The sequence below is a fragment of the Balearica regulorum genome, chromosome Z (assembly GCF_011004875.1).
Source record: "Balearica regulorum gibbericeps isolate bBalReg1 chromosome Z, bBalReg1.pri, whole genome shotgun sequence".
NCBI classification, from domain to species: domain Eukaryota; kingdom Metazoa; phylum Chordata; class Aves; order Gruiformes; family Gruidae; genus Balearica; species Balearica regulorum.
This window is the reverse complement of record NC_046220.1, coordinates 51,067,843-51,086,664: the sequence shown is the minus strand read 5'-3', so window position 1 is coordinate 51,086,664 and position 18,822 is coordinate 51,067,843. Positions and strand designations below refer to the sequence as shown.

General features: G+C 38.0%; 1 protein-coding gene across 19 annotated transcripts in view; it reads right to left on the bottom strand.

Moving 5' to 3' along the window:
• Positions 1-18,822, bottom strand: part of BNC2 (basonuclin zinc finger protein 2) — a 341,926-nt gene that overhangs the window by 89,262 nt on the left and 233,842 nt on the right. For all 19 annotated transcript variants that reach the window (XR_012833169.1, XM_075741074.1, XM_075741075.1 and 16 more), the window contains one exon: positions 14,503-14,738. Coding sequence is in view for 18 of the 19 variants with exons in the window: in XM_075741074.1 (XP_075597189.1) it covers positions 14,503-14,738 (236 nt within the window). In the remaining variant the exon portion in view is untranslated. The remainder of the gene's footprint in view (positions 1-14,502; positions 14,739-18,822) is intronic.

Here is an 18,822-nt window from a genome sequence, read left to right as displayed (position 1 = left end):
AAAGCATGGAATTTGGAGTGAACAAGGTGAGTTTAGTTTTGATACCAAACAGTGCCTTACTGCACAAGTGGTTCCACTGCTCCTAAAGTAAGGCACTACTAAAATAAATATCAGAGTCTGGCTCTAAATTATAATTTTCTTTCTCGTATTCATAGATGGAAACTGAAATGTCAATTTCTTTACTGTTTCTTCAGGGATAAGTCTATGAATTTGGAAGCACAGATTTTAATACTCAAGTTTGCATGGAGATATCAGTACCTGCTGCTATCATGCTCAAAAAGTAAACCTGTAACTTTTAAAAAATTGTGTATGTAAAAAGAATAACTTCAAAGATCTATCCATTGGCTACCTTTCAGCAAAAAAACCTCCAGACAAACAAAGCTACAAAAATTATTATAAAACATATGGTGGAAACCGTGAGTGTGTTTATTTTATATCAGTCAACATTGTTTACCATGTAACTGGGCCAGAATTAATACTCCAAGGACTATACACAACATACATCCGACATTGTGTTCTTTGCAACTCCACACACCAAGTGAAACCATCCACTAAAGCAGAAGTCTCCTGTTTTCCTCCAAACAAAATGCAGTACTATTTGTTTTTTACGGATCCATTATAAATTCTTGAGTGACACAAAGGACAAGCTGCCAATAGCAATAAAAAGCCAGGATACTAGGAAGGAAGGCTGGTTTCTAAACATGCCAAACTTTGTTGGGAATGTAACTTTTAAGGACTCTTCCCTTCCCTGTATTTGACCCCTAGCTGTACTGTGTTCTTCACATTACCTCAGCTGGTCATGTATTAACAAGTACTTCCACCACTTTTGCAAACCTCCTCCTCCTCTTTTTCATAGAGTGTATTTAGTAAATTATGTCTACACATTTCAAAAGGCACAGAAACTCATCTCTTAATTTGTATGTACTATGTAGCCAGCTCAGCACACTGGGCAAAGTCATGGCTCCCTGCGCAGCTGGAGTCAAAGAGCTGTGCTCTAAGGTGGTCTGCAGACACCCAGCTGGAAGGGAGAGGAATCAGGGATGCAGCAGCTACCCATACCTGACCCACAGACACTGGAGAGGGGATGGCCAGGTGGGCAAGGACCCTGTGCTCAAGGATTATTTCTTCCGCCTACCCCACAAGAATCCTGCCTGGGGCAGGAAAGAAAAAGAGCAACAACCTGGGCCAAAAAAGTTAAGACATTCCTTTAGTGAGGCCCTGGTCTTCATGGACATGACAAAACTGACTTGGAGACCTCATGATGAGAATCTGCTTCATTAGTGATTCTCTATGTGCAAAACATGCCACAAACGATCCATGGCTTAAGGCCTGGTTTTGAGAGATGTAATAAATGTCAGTGCAGAGAGAGATGGAGTCTACCCCAGTGAAAACAACAATACAGAAAGAGTCTTTAGAAACCTACAAATTGTAATTGAAACATACTTTCTCATACTGTTCTCACAACCTGCTATTCATTCCTTTTCAACTAAAGGGCAGTGCTTACAGGAAGGGAACTGTCGTGTGACCTCAGCTGACCAAGCTGACATACATACATTCATTGAGGCCCCAATTTAGAAAAATATACAAGCATGTGCTTAACATTAAACATGTGACTAGATCCCTGTTGAAGTCAAGGGCATTAATTGTTTAAAGCTGGGTAGGTGCTTATGCACCTTGCTAAATCAAGACCCAGTTTCTGACAGTGACTGAACAGTTCTCTGGGTAACAAATTAAGTTTGGCTCCCTGTGGCTTTATGTCTCTAGTGTTCAAGAAGTTGAGAACTCTATTGGTTTGCATTTTTATAACCTCTTTCCCCTCCTGTCTCTCTAGTATATTTTCTTTGGTACCTCAAAAGGGATGAGCATTGCTTTTTCTTCAATTGAAAAGGAACTACCAGTGTCCCCTCCACTACCTGGCCACATACACAAAGTACATAGAGACTTCATGTATTTGCAGCACCTTCCTTTCTATCTCTTGAACTAAGCTGAAAATAGTTATACAAAGCATTGTCATACAAGTCCTGTGTCTTTGAATAGCTAGATAAAAAACCCAAGGACTTTTGTACAGTGCAGTAGCTGCTGAAATTCCAGTACAATTATCTTGTATGAACTGAGGGTAAACACTCTGCTAAAGTGAAAACCTTAGAGAGGGACTTAAAGATTACTACAGCATAAAGCAGACTGGTGACCAGGAAAAGCCTTACAGACGCACATCTAATGTTTGGTGTGACTGGTATTGGAAATTCATACTATGTTACTGAAGCTGTTATTCAGGCATGGGACTATATGTATACTTTCATTTCAGATTTTCAGTTTGAAGCACTTCTGAAGCAACTCAAACTGGTTTGACATTTAGGTTCTCACAAGTGCCTCAAAACCCATAAAACTTTCTGTTGCGTTGACATTTTTCTCCTGCTCCAAACAAATCGTAACACTGATACAACAAACAGTTCCATGCTAATGTACTATATTTTTATCAATCTATTTGATCCTGCAGGTTACTACTCACCAAAAAAACCCCAAAAAACCAACCAAAAAAACCTTTGAAAAAAATGTATTTTTTCCTATTTCTGTGGCTCTGGGAAAAGTGTAAAGCTTAGGTTACTTATGTCACAATGTTTCCATGCCTAAGAAAAGTGGTTTTATTGACCCTGTGAGAGAGCTAACTCTTCATTCCAGCTGAACAGATACTCTTCCAACTACCAGAATAAACAACTTTTACCTTTTAATAATTGTTATAGGACAGTATTTATACCATATGTAATAATACTGCACTATAACATAGTAACAAAATTAGCAAACTGAAATATATATATGGGGCTACAGGGCTCTTGAGTTCATAACACATCAAGTACTAGGGTCCGAGAGTATATACAAGTAGGCGTTATAAGAAACTTATTCTTTCAAGATGCATCTTAAGCTCATCATGTAAAATCAACTTGCTAGCCATACGTGGTTGGGGGAACACAGGCTCCTCAAGCCACAGCCTCCAAACGAAGGCTGGAAGCGACCAGGTCAGAGATGGTATTCATATCTTAATTGTTTTGTCTCTGGACCAGACCACCGCGGCTGGTCAGTTGTCTCATAACAGCTTCTTACTTTCTGTAACGCCCAGGTTCTCTGCAGCCTCACAACAAACGCAATTGTGTGAGTGATCTGCTACAGACATTCTTGATTCCTCACCCTTTTTCTCCCAAGAAACATCTCTGCCTTCAGCTGTGGCAGAAAATGGATGCCACAGGTCTTATATCCCTTACCTCACAACTCTTTGAGCCTACAAAGGGGAGAGAAAAGCTCTGTTTTGCATCCCGTGGTACTGTTCAATATATTACTCCTATCAAGAGGAAACCAGCTCACACATGGAAGGCAATTGAATTAGTAGTAGTTAAATTCTTTAAAATTAAATTTAATTTTATTTCATGGAGTTCTTTCTAAAAGACATGGTTTGGACAAAAGCATTTTTGTGGATTGTAACATTACATACTCAGCATGTTTTATTTAGTACTCAGGAACGCTACTGCAGAATAGCCAATTCTTGCGATTTTATCAAAAATCTCTTCATGTTACAAGGTGGGGTTTTTTTACTCTACCTGTGTCCTGGAATTCTTGTGTTTATTTTCTTTTTTATCTAAATAAGTTTTCATTTTTTTTTTTTTTATGGTAGGTTCCAAAACAGGAAAAAGCAGCTTGAAAATATATACCTAGCTTTCTCCAGTATAAAATGGAAAGCAAAAATAAATTATATTAAATCTAATCTTTTAAACCAATTCCCTAATATTCAGGATCTGAATTTATGACCTCCAAATGTTTGAGGCTAGTAATACTGCACTGCTTCATGTTAATATGCTGACCTTCTATAGTAACTATCCTTTTCTGAAGCCATTCACCAAGTAGCCCTTCAGCTAGCAACAGAATAATTTGCCCAGGCATGGTCCTAGCTATTTCCAAATAGTCTGAGAGCCATTCTGTTTCAATGGAAAGCCAGGTGCAACATAAGCTAAGTTGCAGGCAACCTGATGAGCAGGCTCAATTCTTTCATTCCTAATTGTCAGCACCATTTGTCAACTTAGACATAAGTTAAAGACATCCAATATCCAGACTGAGAGGATAAAAATGTAATAATGTTACCCCTATTACATTATCCACATCACTAAGAAAGCGGTACAGATACGCACAAAACCCAGCAAGCTGATATATGCAGGGGCAGCAGTCTTAAAAATCTACCTGTCCTACAAGTGACTTCCTTCTCTGCAGGACAACTGTCAGCCACTAAAGCAGGTTTCCACACCCTTTCCAGCAGAAGGAGCGTAAGACTTCAGGGTGCAATTCTGGCAAGATTCATCATGAAAAATCCAGCAAGACTGAATATAAACTGACATACTTTCCCCTACTATAAATGGTAAAAATAAAACAAATTCTTCCTCTTTCATTTGCTAAAAAGATTATTAAAAAATATATTTACTGAAAGTACTGTTCCAGTGGTGGTGATGTTTCAGAATTTGACTAAAGAACATAATTACACATTCTATTTCATTAGAAGATCTCAAAGCACTTCATAAACATTAATTAACAACATCCAAGTATTAATTGGGATGATTAGAACATTTTGTAAAAGCCATGGGGGAGGAGAGAAATCAAGCTGAAGCACAAAGGACTCGTGCAGCAAGTTAATATATTAGAGCCAGTAGAATAACACATGTTTCCTGGCTTCAAGTTAAGTATTCAAAATTCTAGGACATGGTGCAAAATGACAACCAAATCATAAAGATATTTCAGCACAGGAAAGAAAAGTAAATTTCTTAATTAAAATATGAGTTCATTTTCATTAGATTCAAAATGTACCTTGATAAGTAAAAGGGGGTTGTCTGTCTACATTCAACGCTGTGCTGTTACTGCCTAGAAGGCAACAGTAAGTGCTAATGACATTTACCCCTCCTAATAAGAGTCACTCACACTTCACTGTTATTCCTTGTTATTGCTCAGGACAGGCACTAGCACCTCACTGAAAGATCAGTGCTGCAAGGGAAAAAAGTCCCCTTGAGATCCCTTGGACTTCAAGAAAAGCAGTAAATCAACTGATGCTGGACAGATGACAAGTTTGATTCTCTGTGGCCCTTCCTGATTCCTAAGTGTTTGTGGACCTAAATTTTGTAAGTGCCTGAAGCCAGTGCTGACACACAATCAAAACCACCCCTAAACTCAGAGCAAGAGGTGTCTAAACTGGGAAAAGTCTTAAATCCATTAAAGTGTCATGATCTGGACTCCGTACCCTCTAATTGAGATAATCTCCATTGATATGTAGCTGAATGGTTAATATCACAACCTTAGCACCTCCACGACCGTGATTTCAATTCAGCCTGAGGTCCTCTGTGAAGAGAGTAGTCTACAAAAAGCAGAAGTTCTAATCTCGGAGCTGTATTTTGTGAGAAGAGTGATGTTAATTCCTTCATTTCTTGACACAATTTGCTCCCCTCCACATGCACACAGACATTTCCCTTCAATCAATAGCTTTATGCCCTTTTGTTTTCTTTATTTTATAACAGGTCACTGCATTTATTACAAGAAAATTGAGATGGACAATAACCCCAAGATCCTGTCCTCAACTCAATGGTCATATTTCTTTGACATAGTGCAAGATACATTCCAGTAGAGGCATCAACATGGCATTGTCAGCAAGAAAAGTGATTTTCCAGACTAGGAGAAAAGCCCTTCTCTCCCTTGCCCTCATCCACAGAGAATCAGTCTCAAAAATGGAGACTTTTGACACACAAACACTCACAATCTATTAGAAATATAAATAAAATTTATAGATTATTTAAGTTTGTGCATATACACCCATATATATGCATATTTCACAGAAAAACTTCTGTGATCATAAATGGTTAATAGAAATTCAAACACATTCTGAAGCAAGAAAGCTGGAAATAGTTTCCTCCTTGGTTTACCTGCCAAGTTGCAAGTTCCCTGCTCTGTTTCTCAGGCAATGCTTGATGGCATCACTCACACCTAAAACAGTCTAGGGAGTGAACTATTCCTCCCACCTCCTTCATCCCCCACTCTGCTTTAGGTGTTTGTGATATCATCATCTATCACAAGAGAAACACAGGACCATGAACTCAAGCCTTGGCAGGTGAAGAGATTTTCAGCTTCATTTTAAAAAGCAAGCATACATGGTCCTGGCATATGCCTGACAGACCTTCAATAACAGCCATTTCCATGCTCTGCATCCCAGTAGCTGTGCCCAGCTGTGTGAAACTACGTCAGTCAGTGGGATCACAGCTTCTCACCCCCAGTACTGTAAACAGTACACATTCCAGGTAGGAGAAACAAGACTATACAAAAGTGTCTCTCTCTCTCTCTTTTTTTCTTTTGGTCTTTGACAGCCAAAAATGTTTGCCATTAAAAAGGCCATCTTTGCATTTCTGAGCCATGTGAAACACTATGGTTATAAAGGCTGACTATTTCATAGTAGTCATTAAGAACTAGCATCATGTATACTGCTGTTGATCACCAGAGGTTATGCAGCCCTCTGCTTCATTACCCTTGCAAGATGCAAGACACAGAGCAGCAATAGCACAGCTCTCCAGCTGCATATATTCTGGAAATCCAAATGATCTTTGCATGTTACTGAGACATCTGTTGTCATGTAACTTGTCCTGGTGGCATTCAGAAGTGCCATCAAACTCTTTGGAGTTTATTTTTATTCTTTCCTGGTTCGAGTACTGACAGTTGTGATAAATAGAGTCATGTAGCACTAGTGTGATCGGTAGTGTTACTATTAGAGGTACAGCATCAAAAGCAGCAGGGAGATGTTGGGCAAGTTAGTGCAGATACAGAGAAAATCTGAAAGCACTTTACATTGTAGAGCAAGTGGCACTGCTTTGCTCAAACACAAAACAATGCTTCCCTATGGCTCAGCAGTTGTGCTCTGTTTCCTGTCTCCCTCTTTGGTCCTTAATGGTTTATCTGAGATTTTTCCACCCTCTGTTTAGAGACAGGATAGTCACTCCTAGCTTAGTACAGCTAAGATGAATACAAAAGAGCAAGGGGCATAGCAGAGAATCTCTGTTCCACAGAAGTGCAGGGGAGTCATGCTAAACCGACCCACATGGGAGAAGAGAAACTCTTCCAGATGATCACAGCTGCAGATATTAGCATGCAGTGATGCTGTGGGAGGAATGGAAAACTCAGGAGATGGACACATCATCTAACAGATCCTTTTCATCTCTTTGTGCTAAAGAGGCAAAATCAGAGGAGGAGGAGCAGTGAAACTGAGGTGAGGCTGAAAAAGGGAAGATAAGCAAGAAAAAAAAGGGGGGAGGGGGTGGAATGGGAGGCAATGACAACAAAGTAAGTTGGTGTGGAAAGAGAGAGGGGAGGGAACAGACAGTCACAGAGAACAAGAAATAGGCAGGGCACGTACTAAAGAGACCCAGATTTAAATCCCATCTGTACTGGGAGAGTAGAAATCTGGATAAATGTTACCCAGCTTTAAGCCTTGGTCTCTTCAAGTGAGAGTGTTGAACAACAGTGTCAGAACAAAAGAACATCTATGAGTGTTAACAATAATTACAAGGGGGAAAAGAAAACACAAGACAGAAGTGTATCTAACAAAGCTGGAAAAAAAGTAAATAAAGCTGTAAAATGGTAACCATTTCTTCATTATCAAGTAATTAAGTGTGGGTGGCAGTTTTTACAGGGACTGCAAGCTTGCATGTGAAAGACTCTGGTTGTACCTTGGCTTTGTTACAGTCTTTACCAGATAAACTTCTTAACCTTTATCTGCATCAGTTTTACTATACATAAAAAGGGCACAATACTGATAAAGACATGGACAAAGTGACTGCTTCTTAAAATGCATGGAAATCCTCCAGTGGTCACAGCTAAACAAGTGCAAAGTATGAACTAAGAGATTGACAAGCAGACCAATGAGGAATAAGAAGTAATATCAATTAAATAAATGCACAACCTTCACAAACAAAAGCTATTTTTATTATATTTATGGCACATAATTGTCATCAAACTTTTGTTGGGTTGAAAGGCTAACATTTTTTTCCCATTCCTATCATAACTTGATTGCTTATTTCTCTTAATTTCCTTTATCATGACTAATATAGCATTCCACCACTTTAAAGGTATTCTTGTTATGAAAGAGAGAAAAAAAAAATCAGCGGTGGCACCTGGGAAAAAAACCTGACAGAAACTTCACGTGACTTCTGATTATAGCAGACTACATTGAACTGAAAGTATGATATCATCATACTACAATGACCTGATACCACTTATCTACCTTGGAAAAGCTGATATCCTCAGAGCTGCTGTTTGTTTTCTTTCTAATGTTCCTTATGTTTAAGCAATGGAGGCTGTTTGACAAGTTGTTTAATTAAATAGCCCTTGCACTTGGGCTCTGTAGCAAAAGTTCAAACATCTTAAAAGGAGGCAAATGAGTACAGATGGGAAAGCTAAGACTCTACAGTCTCTAAAAGAGGTCAGATAGCAACAGAACCCATGCTTTTCTGAAATCCTCCACAGACAAGACAATGGTGGGCAATATTTAATTTTAAGAACAGTAAAGCAATTTCCATCTGTGCATATGGTTAATATTTCACCTGCTTAGAAGGGATGAGGTGCTAAGGGATTACTCAGAGAAAGAACAGAAAAGAAATTAAGTATAGTACTATTAAAGATGCTCAAATTTCTTCCTTTGGTCTCTCCCCAAATCTCTTGACCTAATCTGGATGTAAGAATGGTGTGCATGAACATCCTAGTTGTGGTAAACTAGGACAGCAAATGAAAAAAAAAAAAAACATTCCACCAAGAGCAACCACATTTTAAAAAAATTGAGAAATTGTCAGTCAAATAACACCAATATATGTGAGCAATTTGACTATGCATATAACCAATTTTTCTTTAAAAATCTCAGAACTGAATTATTTAACTTACACTATGTATTTCACAATTTGAATGAGTCTGTTTTAGTTGAGGGGATGTTGCCTTTTGAAAAAATGTCTACATTTCTCTCCCTAATGTATACCTTCTGCAAGTTTACTCTTAGGTGACTTCAGTGACGGAAACAATTGTTCTTGCTCAACAGTAGTTTTAGCCCTACAGAACAAAAAAACAATGGGAGAATAAACCACAGTCCGTTCTGGTGATCATCTGAAGAGTTAACTAGATTCATAAAGTAGGGATTGTGTTGATGATCTGTGAGCAAAGAAACACGCAAGCCCAAGCCAGGAGTGACAGAGGATGTCATTAATTTCAGAATTTTTTTCTTTTAAAATTAGCAGTCTTGACAGTGAAACCACAGAGGCAGGAAAAGAATCATTCTCCCATTTCCAGTCTTCCTAAAGAAGAAAATGATATCTAATAATTTTAAATTTCATCAGTTTTCAGCATTGACATTGCCATGGAAAAGACCTTCATTTAGGATTAGTGATTCCCCATCCACTGTCCAGTGCACGAACTTTTGGAAGTGAGTCACCTTTTGGGCCAATAAAATCCCCATACTTTTCCAGCTGGCTTTAGTTTTGATTTTGTTTTTTGGGATTCTTTTTTTAAATTTCTCATAGCTGTGAGTGGCACCAGAGAGTCTGGCAGCCAAGACGTTGCCTATGAGGTCCTGACTATAATCTACTTTTTTTGAGGGAATGATGGTAAGAATGGGAATCCTAGGTCTAGCCCCTTTTCCTGATTCTGCCAGTCTTCTATTCTGCACCTCTGCTTCTCTCTTTGCACTGTAAAGATATTTATTTTCCTCTTTTACACTAAGGGAATACAACTATTTGATTACAAAATAGTTGAAAATGTGTTGAGCTGTTCTCAAAACACTGAATTACTATTTGCAAAGAGCCAGTTTATAGTCTCTAAGTTGTGGTGACATGCCCTGTTGTCTGCATCTGGACCAATGCAAAAGCTGAATGCTCCAGCAATGCCCCAGCTCTTCACTGCTAATGGCATAATTGCTCTCTATCCCTTTCCTCTCAGAATAATCAGAGTTAACTTGTACATGTTTAGCAGGAGGATTTTTCTAACCTGGCTTGTTTAGAGAGAACCTGGCTAGGGAGCAATTACACATGCAGTTACACTAGCAAATGGGTGGGGTAAAGTGTTCTCCAGTGGTGGAGCAGAGGAGAACAGCTGGCAAAGTTACCTCTTCACTCAGCTCAGCTGGACCCAAACCAGGGCTGGAGACTTACTCACGGTTGAGCTGTTCTTTACAGCAAAAGTTACTTCGCCCAAATCGATAGAGCCACTAATCACACCTCTTTGAGTAGCAGGTGCAGAATATGACCCAAAACAGCTACTGTTATTGACAGAATAATTTCCTGTCCAGTAAAGACAGTTGTTGCATTGGCTGTTCCCAAAGAGAAAACCTACTGGCTTGCTAACAACTCCACACTATATACAGTAACTTAGTTCCATGAGTTAGGTACCGGATAAACAAGCCTGCAAACTGAAGCGCTCTGGATGCCCATGGAGCAGACTCAGTCCAGAAACTTTCCATATGCAGTAAGGTTGTTTTGAGGGTCACTTCAAAAGATGAGAGAACTACTCCTCCTCTAAAACATTAATCCTGTGAGCGATCTGATGAGAATGCTGACCAAACTGTCACTCACTGACATTTCAGAGATAGGTATCTATTCACCAGAAACTAGGTTTATTGCACAGAGGCCACAGAAAGCTTGCCAGGTCTTAATGCCTTTCAGCCATTACTGGCAATGCCCAAATGTGAAAGGCGGTGTTATCACATTACCCCCGATGGCTTCAAGGTTTCTTCTCTTCCTGTGCTCCATTAATGCATCTACTGAATGAAGCAATAAATACTGCATTTTTCTCTGCCCACTGCTTTTTAATTTGCTATTTAGAAACATTATTAGTGAAAATGCGGGTATTACAACTAATCCCACCCACCTCACAGCACTAATATACAACTAAAGAGAGGCACTGGTTTTCTCTTGTTTCTCGAGTGGAGCAAACATGAGATTTTCTCAAAAGTTACTGAGAAAAAGTATTTTCTTTTTCTGTGGGAAGCAGGGTTTCATTATGGATCTTGAACAGAAAAGAAAATATCTGGTAACACTAAAATAATTGATTTTGAGTGGATACATCTATCCTAAGATTTCTTCCCCTCCCCCCACCCCCCCCAAAAAAAAACACCCCTCCATTCAGGGAAAATGTTCAAGTATTTTAACATTCCCATCATGATACAGGGGAAATTCCACACAGATTGATATCTCAGACCTTCCCAAGGCATGAAACTCCAATTTTGTACCAGTTTTACAAATCTTTTGTACTGTGGTTAATTGGTGAACACTGAAACTCGAACCAGGATGAAGTATTCTGGAATTTGTCACAACCAGTCCCTTTTCCTATTCTGTTACTTCCCTTAGCCCTTGCAGAAGAGACTTAAAGACAGAGTCTGTATGTTCCAAATAAGTTCGATATTTCTGAGCAAGTTCCCAAAGCTACTAACCTTCCTTTTTTTTTTTTTTTTTTTTAATGCCTAACAGTGATATCCATCATTTCACCAAGTTACAAGTTTAAATATTACTTTTATTAGATTAGAGACAAACAAGCCAGTTTACTGGTATACACTTCTCTAACTATAGCATTATAGCAAATTTAAACCTTTTCCTAGAGATATATATTTGTATATTTGCTGTATTATGAGCATGTATGAATGTATGGTAAACTTACCAGCATTGACTGGATTAGGTTATAAATTAGACAGGTTTGTACAGACAAGTTAAAAAGAGCTATACTTCCAGACTGAGAATGAGATGTTCCTGAATTCACTGCATGACAGCCTACCAACAATCCCATAGCTCTGCGATATTCTGGATGATTTCTTTTGGTACTTGATATTTTCGCTTCTCCTGTAGGAGGCTCATGCCATTTTGTCAGAAGATTTTTGTGTGGAAAAGCTGAGTCTGAAAGCCTCAAACAATTCTGTGAAGAGTTCCAATTCTATAATGATGAGCTTCATGGATCAATACCTTTGCTTGAAGGAGACATTACCTGTAGTTCTCATCTGTATGCACTTTTACTGTGCTAGTGTTATGACACATTTACTTTCAAATTTCCCTGCATGCCCCTTTTCTGCTTTTTATCAGATAAATGCAATAGTGTTACCTTTTAAAGAAGACCTTTTTATTATCATAGATTTGATTAATTTTCCTAAGATTTCTTTTCATATGTGTTTTACTAAGTAGTTTCTCTTTTCTGCCATATACTGAGCTTCCTGGCTTTAATGGAAACAAAATGCTTTTTTTGCCCAGAGAAGTGGTGGAGTCTCCATCCTTGGAGCTATTCAAATGCCATCTGGACATGGTCTTGAGCAACCAGCTCTAGGTGGCCCTGCCTGAGCAGGGGGGTTGGACAAGATGACCTCCCTTCCAACCTCGACCAGTCTGTCATTCTCTGAAATCAGGGCTAAACTAACAGGCAGGCTCGACTACACCTATCGTAAGTCTTCGTTCACCCACTAACACAATCCGCAGCTGGGTGCTAACCAAGTCAATATGTGGCAAGACTGTAACAGCTGCCATTAACTTTCATTGATAGTTGTTTTCCTTTAACTGACATAATATTCAATATACTGTTGTCAAATGTAGTAATGGTAAAATTCTTGCCTTGAGGGCTACAATGTGATTGAGTTTTAGCCATATAAACTGAACTCTGACCTAGTGGTGTATTATAGGCTTTTATACCACTCAGATGCATAGGTGACAATCTCACTCTGTATAAAACTCTATGTAATTATATTACAAGCCATTCTTGCATATATTAAGATCATTGCAACACATAATTAAAACAAAGTCAATATGAGCCTGATTCTATGACCTTTAAAACAAGAAAACTACTGATTTTAGTCAGTCTTCTTGTCTGCAAGGGACACTGAATTACATTCTATGCTTGTAATATATTACACCTAATTATTAATTGCATTTAGTAAACCACAATTTTCTAATGTTTTATCTTAGAAAGGATGCATTTTTTTATGTGTATTCCTCTGCAAATCATATTTCTTCAGCCCTCTTCATCAGTAGCATTCAGAATCCACGCATCTAAAATATGATGCAATGTGCACATAATGCCATTACAGTATGTATCTCTATAGATTATCTATCATATATCTATCTGAATTATATATCATATCTAATATCTATAGATACACATCCATATGTATATATCACACAAACATCTATAGATATCTACTGTATAAAAATAATGTATATATCCATACATGTAAGTTTTAGACTGGTAATGGAAGAAATGGATCCTATTGTATTTGAACATGTATAACATTTATCTTTTACAAAATAGATGCCTGACAGAATCCTAAAACAATTAAAGAGCTCCATTGTATATATCGCAACAAGAATAACAGGATGTCATTACTAAAGTAATAGCCTTTTTATCACTCTTTCTCTAGGACTCTTGTACAATTCAGAACACTTTTCTGTGAAAATCTGTGTACAGAGCATTTAAGAAAATATTTAAAAACACAAAATATGAAGGTTTTCATAGAATTATATAAGGCTAATTTACTTCTTTCACACGAAGGACAGAAAATTGAAGAGGAATTAAAAAAAAAACCAGTCAGAATTCTTCAGAGCAGGAATAAAGATTCCCATATTTTCAGTATAGTGCCAAGCGGAATCACTCAGAAACTAGAATTTTCAAAGTTTTTCAGGTGTGTCCACTTCAATAACTGGATGACTTCTAGATGACACAGAGCTCCATAAAGTCAGTAGCAATTAAGAGAACTCAGAAGCATGTAGGATTAGATTTTCAATCAGAAATAGTCTTATAAAATGTAATAATTCATTTTGGAACCCAACAGATGATTAAATTCTTCAGATAAGCAACCATACATATTTATGACCATAGTCATAAAGCAAGCCTGTCCATTTTTTTGTTTACTTATTTTATGGTTTGTTTTGCTTATCTTATCTTAACCAATCTGCATGTTACACTTTATTTAAAGCTACCTTTTTAGAATGGCCTTATAAACAGGATTTTCCTGTACGTACATTACACTGTAAGGATACTTCCCAACGTAACCATTAACACCACCCCAATTTCATCTACCCCTTATTAGATAACTTGCTAAAGAAGGAAAGAAAAGATGAAGGAGCTGCTGATTCAGATCTTAGTTTCTTAAATCAAACAGTAGCCCTTGAAAACTTGCCAGTTGCCTTTGATGACCAAATCAGGCTTGCAGCTAGCTAACCTCAGTATTTGCAGTATTTAAGGTATTTCCTACAATAAGCGTAACCAAGTACAAATAAATACTAGGTTATGAAGGAACCTGCATTTTTTTTAGCTTAGGAAAAATTGAATATTTTATTTTGCCAACACCATCATTAGTCTTCAACATACCACACTAAATTTACTTCATATCATTCTACTTCTTTGGGTGCATGGTCACTATGTCTGTACAAAAAAATAAATTCAGTTAACTGGTTTGGAAACATGTTTTGCTTTGTTTCCTACCTGAAGGATGTAGCCTCGAACATAGTCTCGAAGTGTCCAGCCTAAGCCATGTAGAATATGCAACACTTCCTCTTGCTTCAGTACACTGAAGAGCCGGTCAAGTAATATCTTCAGTCTCACAGGCACAGCCTGAGTACCATAGAGCATCAGGCTGCTGATATCAAACACAACGTTGGACTGCACAATCTCCACTTGGGTTGGGTGGTAGAGGTGCTGAGTACTAAGTTTGTCCAAGGCTGAAAGAAAAGCAGTTAAGTATAAGAGCTAAGGGAAAGACAAGAAAATAATCCCAAAGAATTACCTAAACACATACAATTCAGCAGTTGCACTTATTTTCCAGAGAAATAATACCTGGACAATTCATAGAATCATGGAATCACAGAATGGTTTGGGTTGGGAGGTCATCTATTCCAACGTCCCTGCAATGAGGAGGGACATCTTCAAATAAATCAGGTTGCCCAGAGCCCTGTCCAACCTGACCTTGAATGTTTCCAGGCATAAGGCATCTACAACCTTTCTGGGGAACCAGTTCCAGTGTTTCATCACCCTCATTGTGAAAAAATGTCTTCCTTATATCCAGTCTGAATCTACCCTCTTTTACTTTAAAACCATTACCCCTTCTTTAATACCTACAGGCCCCACTAAAACATCTGTCTCCATCTTTCTTATGAGCCCCCTTTAAGTACTGAAAGGCCACAACAAAGTGTCCCCAGAGCCTTCTGCTCCAGCCCTCTGATCATCTTTGTGGCCCTTTTCTGGACCTGCTCCAACAGGTCCATGTCTTTCCTGTACTGGGAATCCCAGAGCTAGACACAGTACTCCAGGTGGGGTCTCACGAGAGCAGAGTAGAGGGGAACAATTTGCAGGCCATACTTCTTTTGATGAACCCAGGATACAGTTAGCTTTCTGGGCTGCAAGCACACATTACGAGCTCATGTCCAGCGTTTCATCCACCAGTAGCCTGACGTTCTCTGCAGGGGTCCTCTCAATCCCTTTATTCCCCCAGCTAGTATTGATACCAGAGGTTGCCCTGACCCAGGTGCAGGACCTTGCACTTGGCCTTGTTGATCTTCATGAGTTCATGAACTCACATGGGCCCACTTCATAAACTTGTCCAGGTCCCTATGGCATGTCAACTGCACCACTCAACTTGGTGTCATCTGCAAATCTGCTGAGGGTGCACTCGATCCCACTGTCCATGCCATTGATGAAAATATTACTGGTCCCAGTATGGACCCCTGAGGGACACCACTCATCACTGAGTGATTCTTTCTCACAGATGCAGTCTGAAACAAGCCTGGTTTCCAAAGGCCACAATTAACTTTAATTCCTACAGCGGAAGGGTGCTCAGCTGGGCCCTAGAGACTACAATGCTCATAAGTTCAAAGGAAATTACAGAAAATTTACGATTAACTGATGACCAAGACTGAAGCTATGCAGAATTGATTGGGACTGTTAAAGGTTTGAGACTTAATCTTTAGGGGACAAAAAACCACAAAGAGATACACCCTAAACGCCAACCTTTTAAACATGTTAAAAGTTGGTCCCCTGATTTACCGTAAATTCTGTCATGAATTCACTGCTACTTGAGCTGGCTAGTTTGTTTTACCCTTCTGTGTGAATTTCATGTTATTCACTGTGACATGAATAATTTAGAGATGAGGGGAGGGGAGGTTTGCAGGATGAACGTAATTCTTATCCCCTTGTGAAGTTAAATATGATGGAATTGCATATGACATCATGCACTTTTCTGAGTATCAATGTTTACATTTAATTTTCTTTCCATTTCATGTTGCAGCACCTAAGCTTCTCACTATTTTTTTTCTTAAACAAAACTTTCTGAGCATTTAAAATATTTTATAGGGACTTCTTCTCCCGTACTTTGGTTTCTTCTTGGCTTATGGTCACTGGAGAGTTCATGTACTCTTGATAAATTGCTTTCTTACATCCAGAGCGCAAAGGCCCTTATCATTTACTCGCTGGCTTCATTCAACATGTTTACTCCAAGGAATACTTTGTCAAAGAGTTCTGGTTTCCTCATACTTCATTTCTTGCAACTGATTTTTCTGATCTTTCCTATTCTAGTGGTTAAATCAACTTTGAATAAATAGCTTTAAATATTAATTTAACATTCACAAAAGATAAGGAATTGGCAAGCCTAGGGACTGCAGTCCTGTGTCTCTCCACAGGACATTTATACTGCAGAATGTGAAGGGTGTGATTTTCTTCCAAAAGCTCTTCTTCCAAAGTACTTTAGCTATATAGGCTTCATGATGTGGGACTGATTTATTTACATGGTCTAATGAATGGGATTTGACTGAAGCTTAAACAGGTCAAATGCTTTCCTACTTTTTTTTTTTTTTTAGCCTTTTTTATATGTGATATTTTTGTAATGTGGCTATTTTGCTACTACTGTAACAGATGTGTCATCTTAATACTCAGCCAGAAAAACCTAGAAAATTGATTTTGTTACTGTGTAGGCTGTGCTGCATGTGTGCTGATACGTATATATGTGTACCTGGGGGGCAGAGCAACCATTTGGAAGGAATCAAATAAAGTAAAATATTTTTTAAAATTACTACTACTATTTCTTGCCATAAGAATGCTGTAAATAATATTAGTGTTAATAGATCTAGCACCTTCTACCAGACTATCAAAATAATTAAAAAGATGTGGATCACCTTGAGCTTTCCACCTTCAGTCTTACAGAATGACAAACGGGTCCAAAGACGTTAACAGGCTTCTCCAAATTTACACAAATCCAGACCAGAGTGAAGACCTGAATGAATGCTTTCTGAATACTCAATGCATTTTAATCATGGCATCATACTGTATTTCTAATATATCTTAATATTTGGTTTGTTTCTCTTATTTAACCGTAAACCCTATGCGTGCAGTGAGGAAAAGCAAGTTCTTGCAGCTAAAGAAGACCTGGCTTGCTGATTTTAAGGTCATGATTTTACTTCAGTCCAAGTCAAAATGACTGTAAGATATCTTTATTTAAAGACTATTGGGTGGATTCTGAAACTAGTAGCTAGAATAAGACTACAAAACTCTGTAGACATTTATACCCACTTCATGTAATGTGACCACTCTGAGGATAATAGCTTTGGAAAGACTGAGATGGAATGGAAGTGAAAAAAGAAATAAAAGAGGTTCTTTTAAATTACTTTTTGACCATCAGACAGCTATTTTTACAAGATAACCTATACTATTCCATTTATCTGCAACATTTATTTTCAAGCAATATTATCTATAGATATCTGCTTCTCAAAACACACACATACACACAAATAAGACTTAGTCTGGTGTTGGATTAACATTCCAAGTGACAGTGAAGTTATCTCCAATTTTGATTTGTGGCCTTATTCTGCATATTGTGTAATAAAAAAATAAGCAGTGAATTTTATCCTTTTGAAGTACAAGTCAGGATATGCACTGAAATGTGTAATTTATAACATAAGAAAGCATATATTTTTGCATGTGTGTGTAAGAATATTTGCAAACTAAAGACAGACCTCATGCTATAGACAAAAAAAAAAAAAAAAAAAAGGAAAAATTTGTACCTGAAGATAAAGGAAATGCACTTGCACCTATATGAGAAATGATGGTATGGAAGCATCTGAAATTCATCTGGATCATTGACTATTGAAACGCCTTGTGCTTGGCAGAAGAATGAAAATTTTCACTTATAATTTGTAATTTATAAAAACTATCTTGTTTCTTTAAAAGGGATTGCTAAGGAAATAGCTGATAGAGAGAAGCTGCTTTCTGTAGTACTTTGAACTGATTTGTCCTCTGGTATCATTAGTGAACTAATGCCACTGTTCTAGGTGCATTCAAGAAGACGTTTGTGTTGTTAGATACATTTTTTTGTTTTTTTCAAATAAGAGATAAGAAAAGGAGATAAGTCTCATTGTTTTTTCTGTAAGGACAAGTGTATTAACTTTAGCCTTCTTGCCAAATCTGAGAGTAGATAATCATATTCTGCCATTGCCCATCTAATTTCATGTGGATAATGGATTCCTCACCATTTTCTGTTCTAAACTATTGGTTCAATTTCCACATGTTAAGGAGCAATGCCATGTTTCACAGGTGAATGTATTCAATAGTATCTGCAGCAGTGTATGACTTCATAAGTGCTTAGGAGACTTGAAGATGACACTTCCTATATAAAAGAATGAGCTTTATCATACCTGAAAAATGACATAAATAGATGTGTCCTTATTAAGAAGGTATCAGTGACTGAACATCATAAACCACTCATTAAAGGTTCCTTCCTCATGCAGCATGAAGTATTCCTCACATTTACACTTTCAG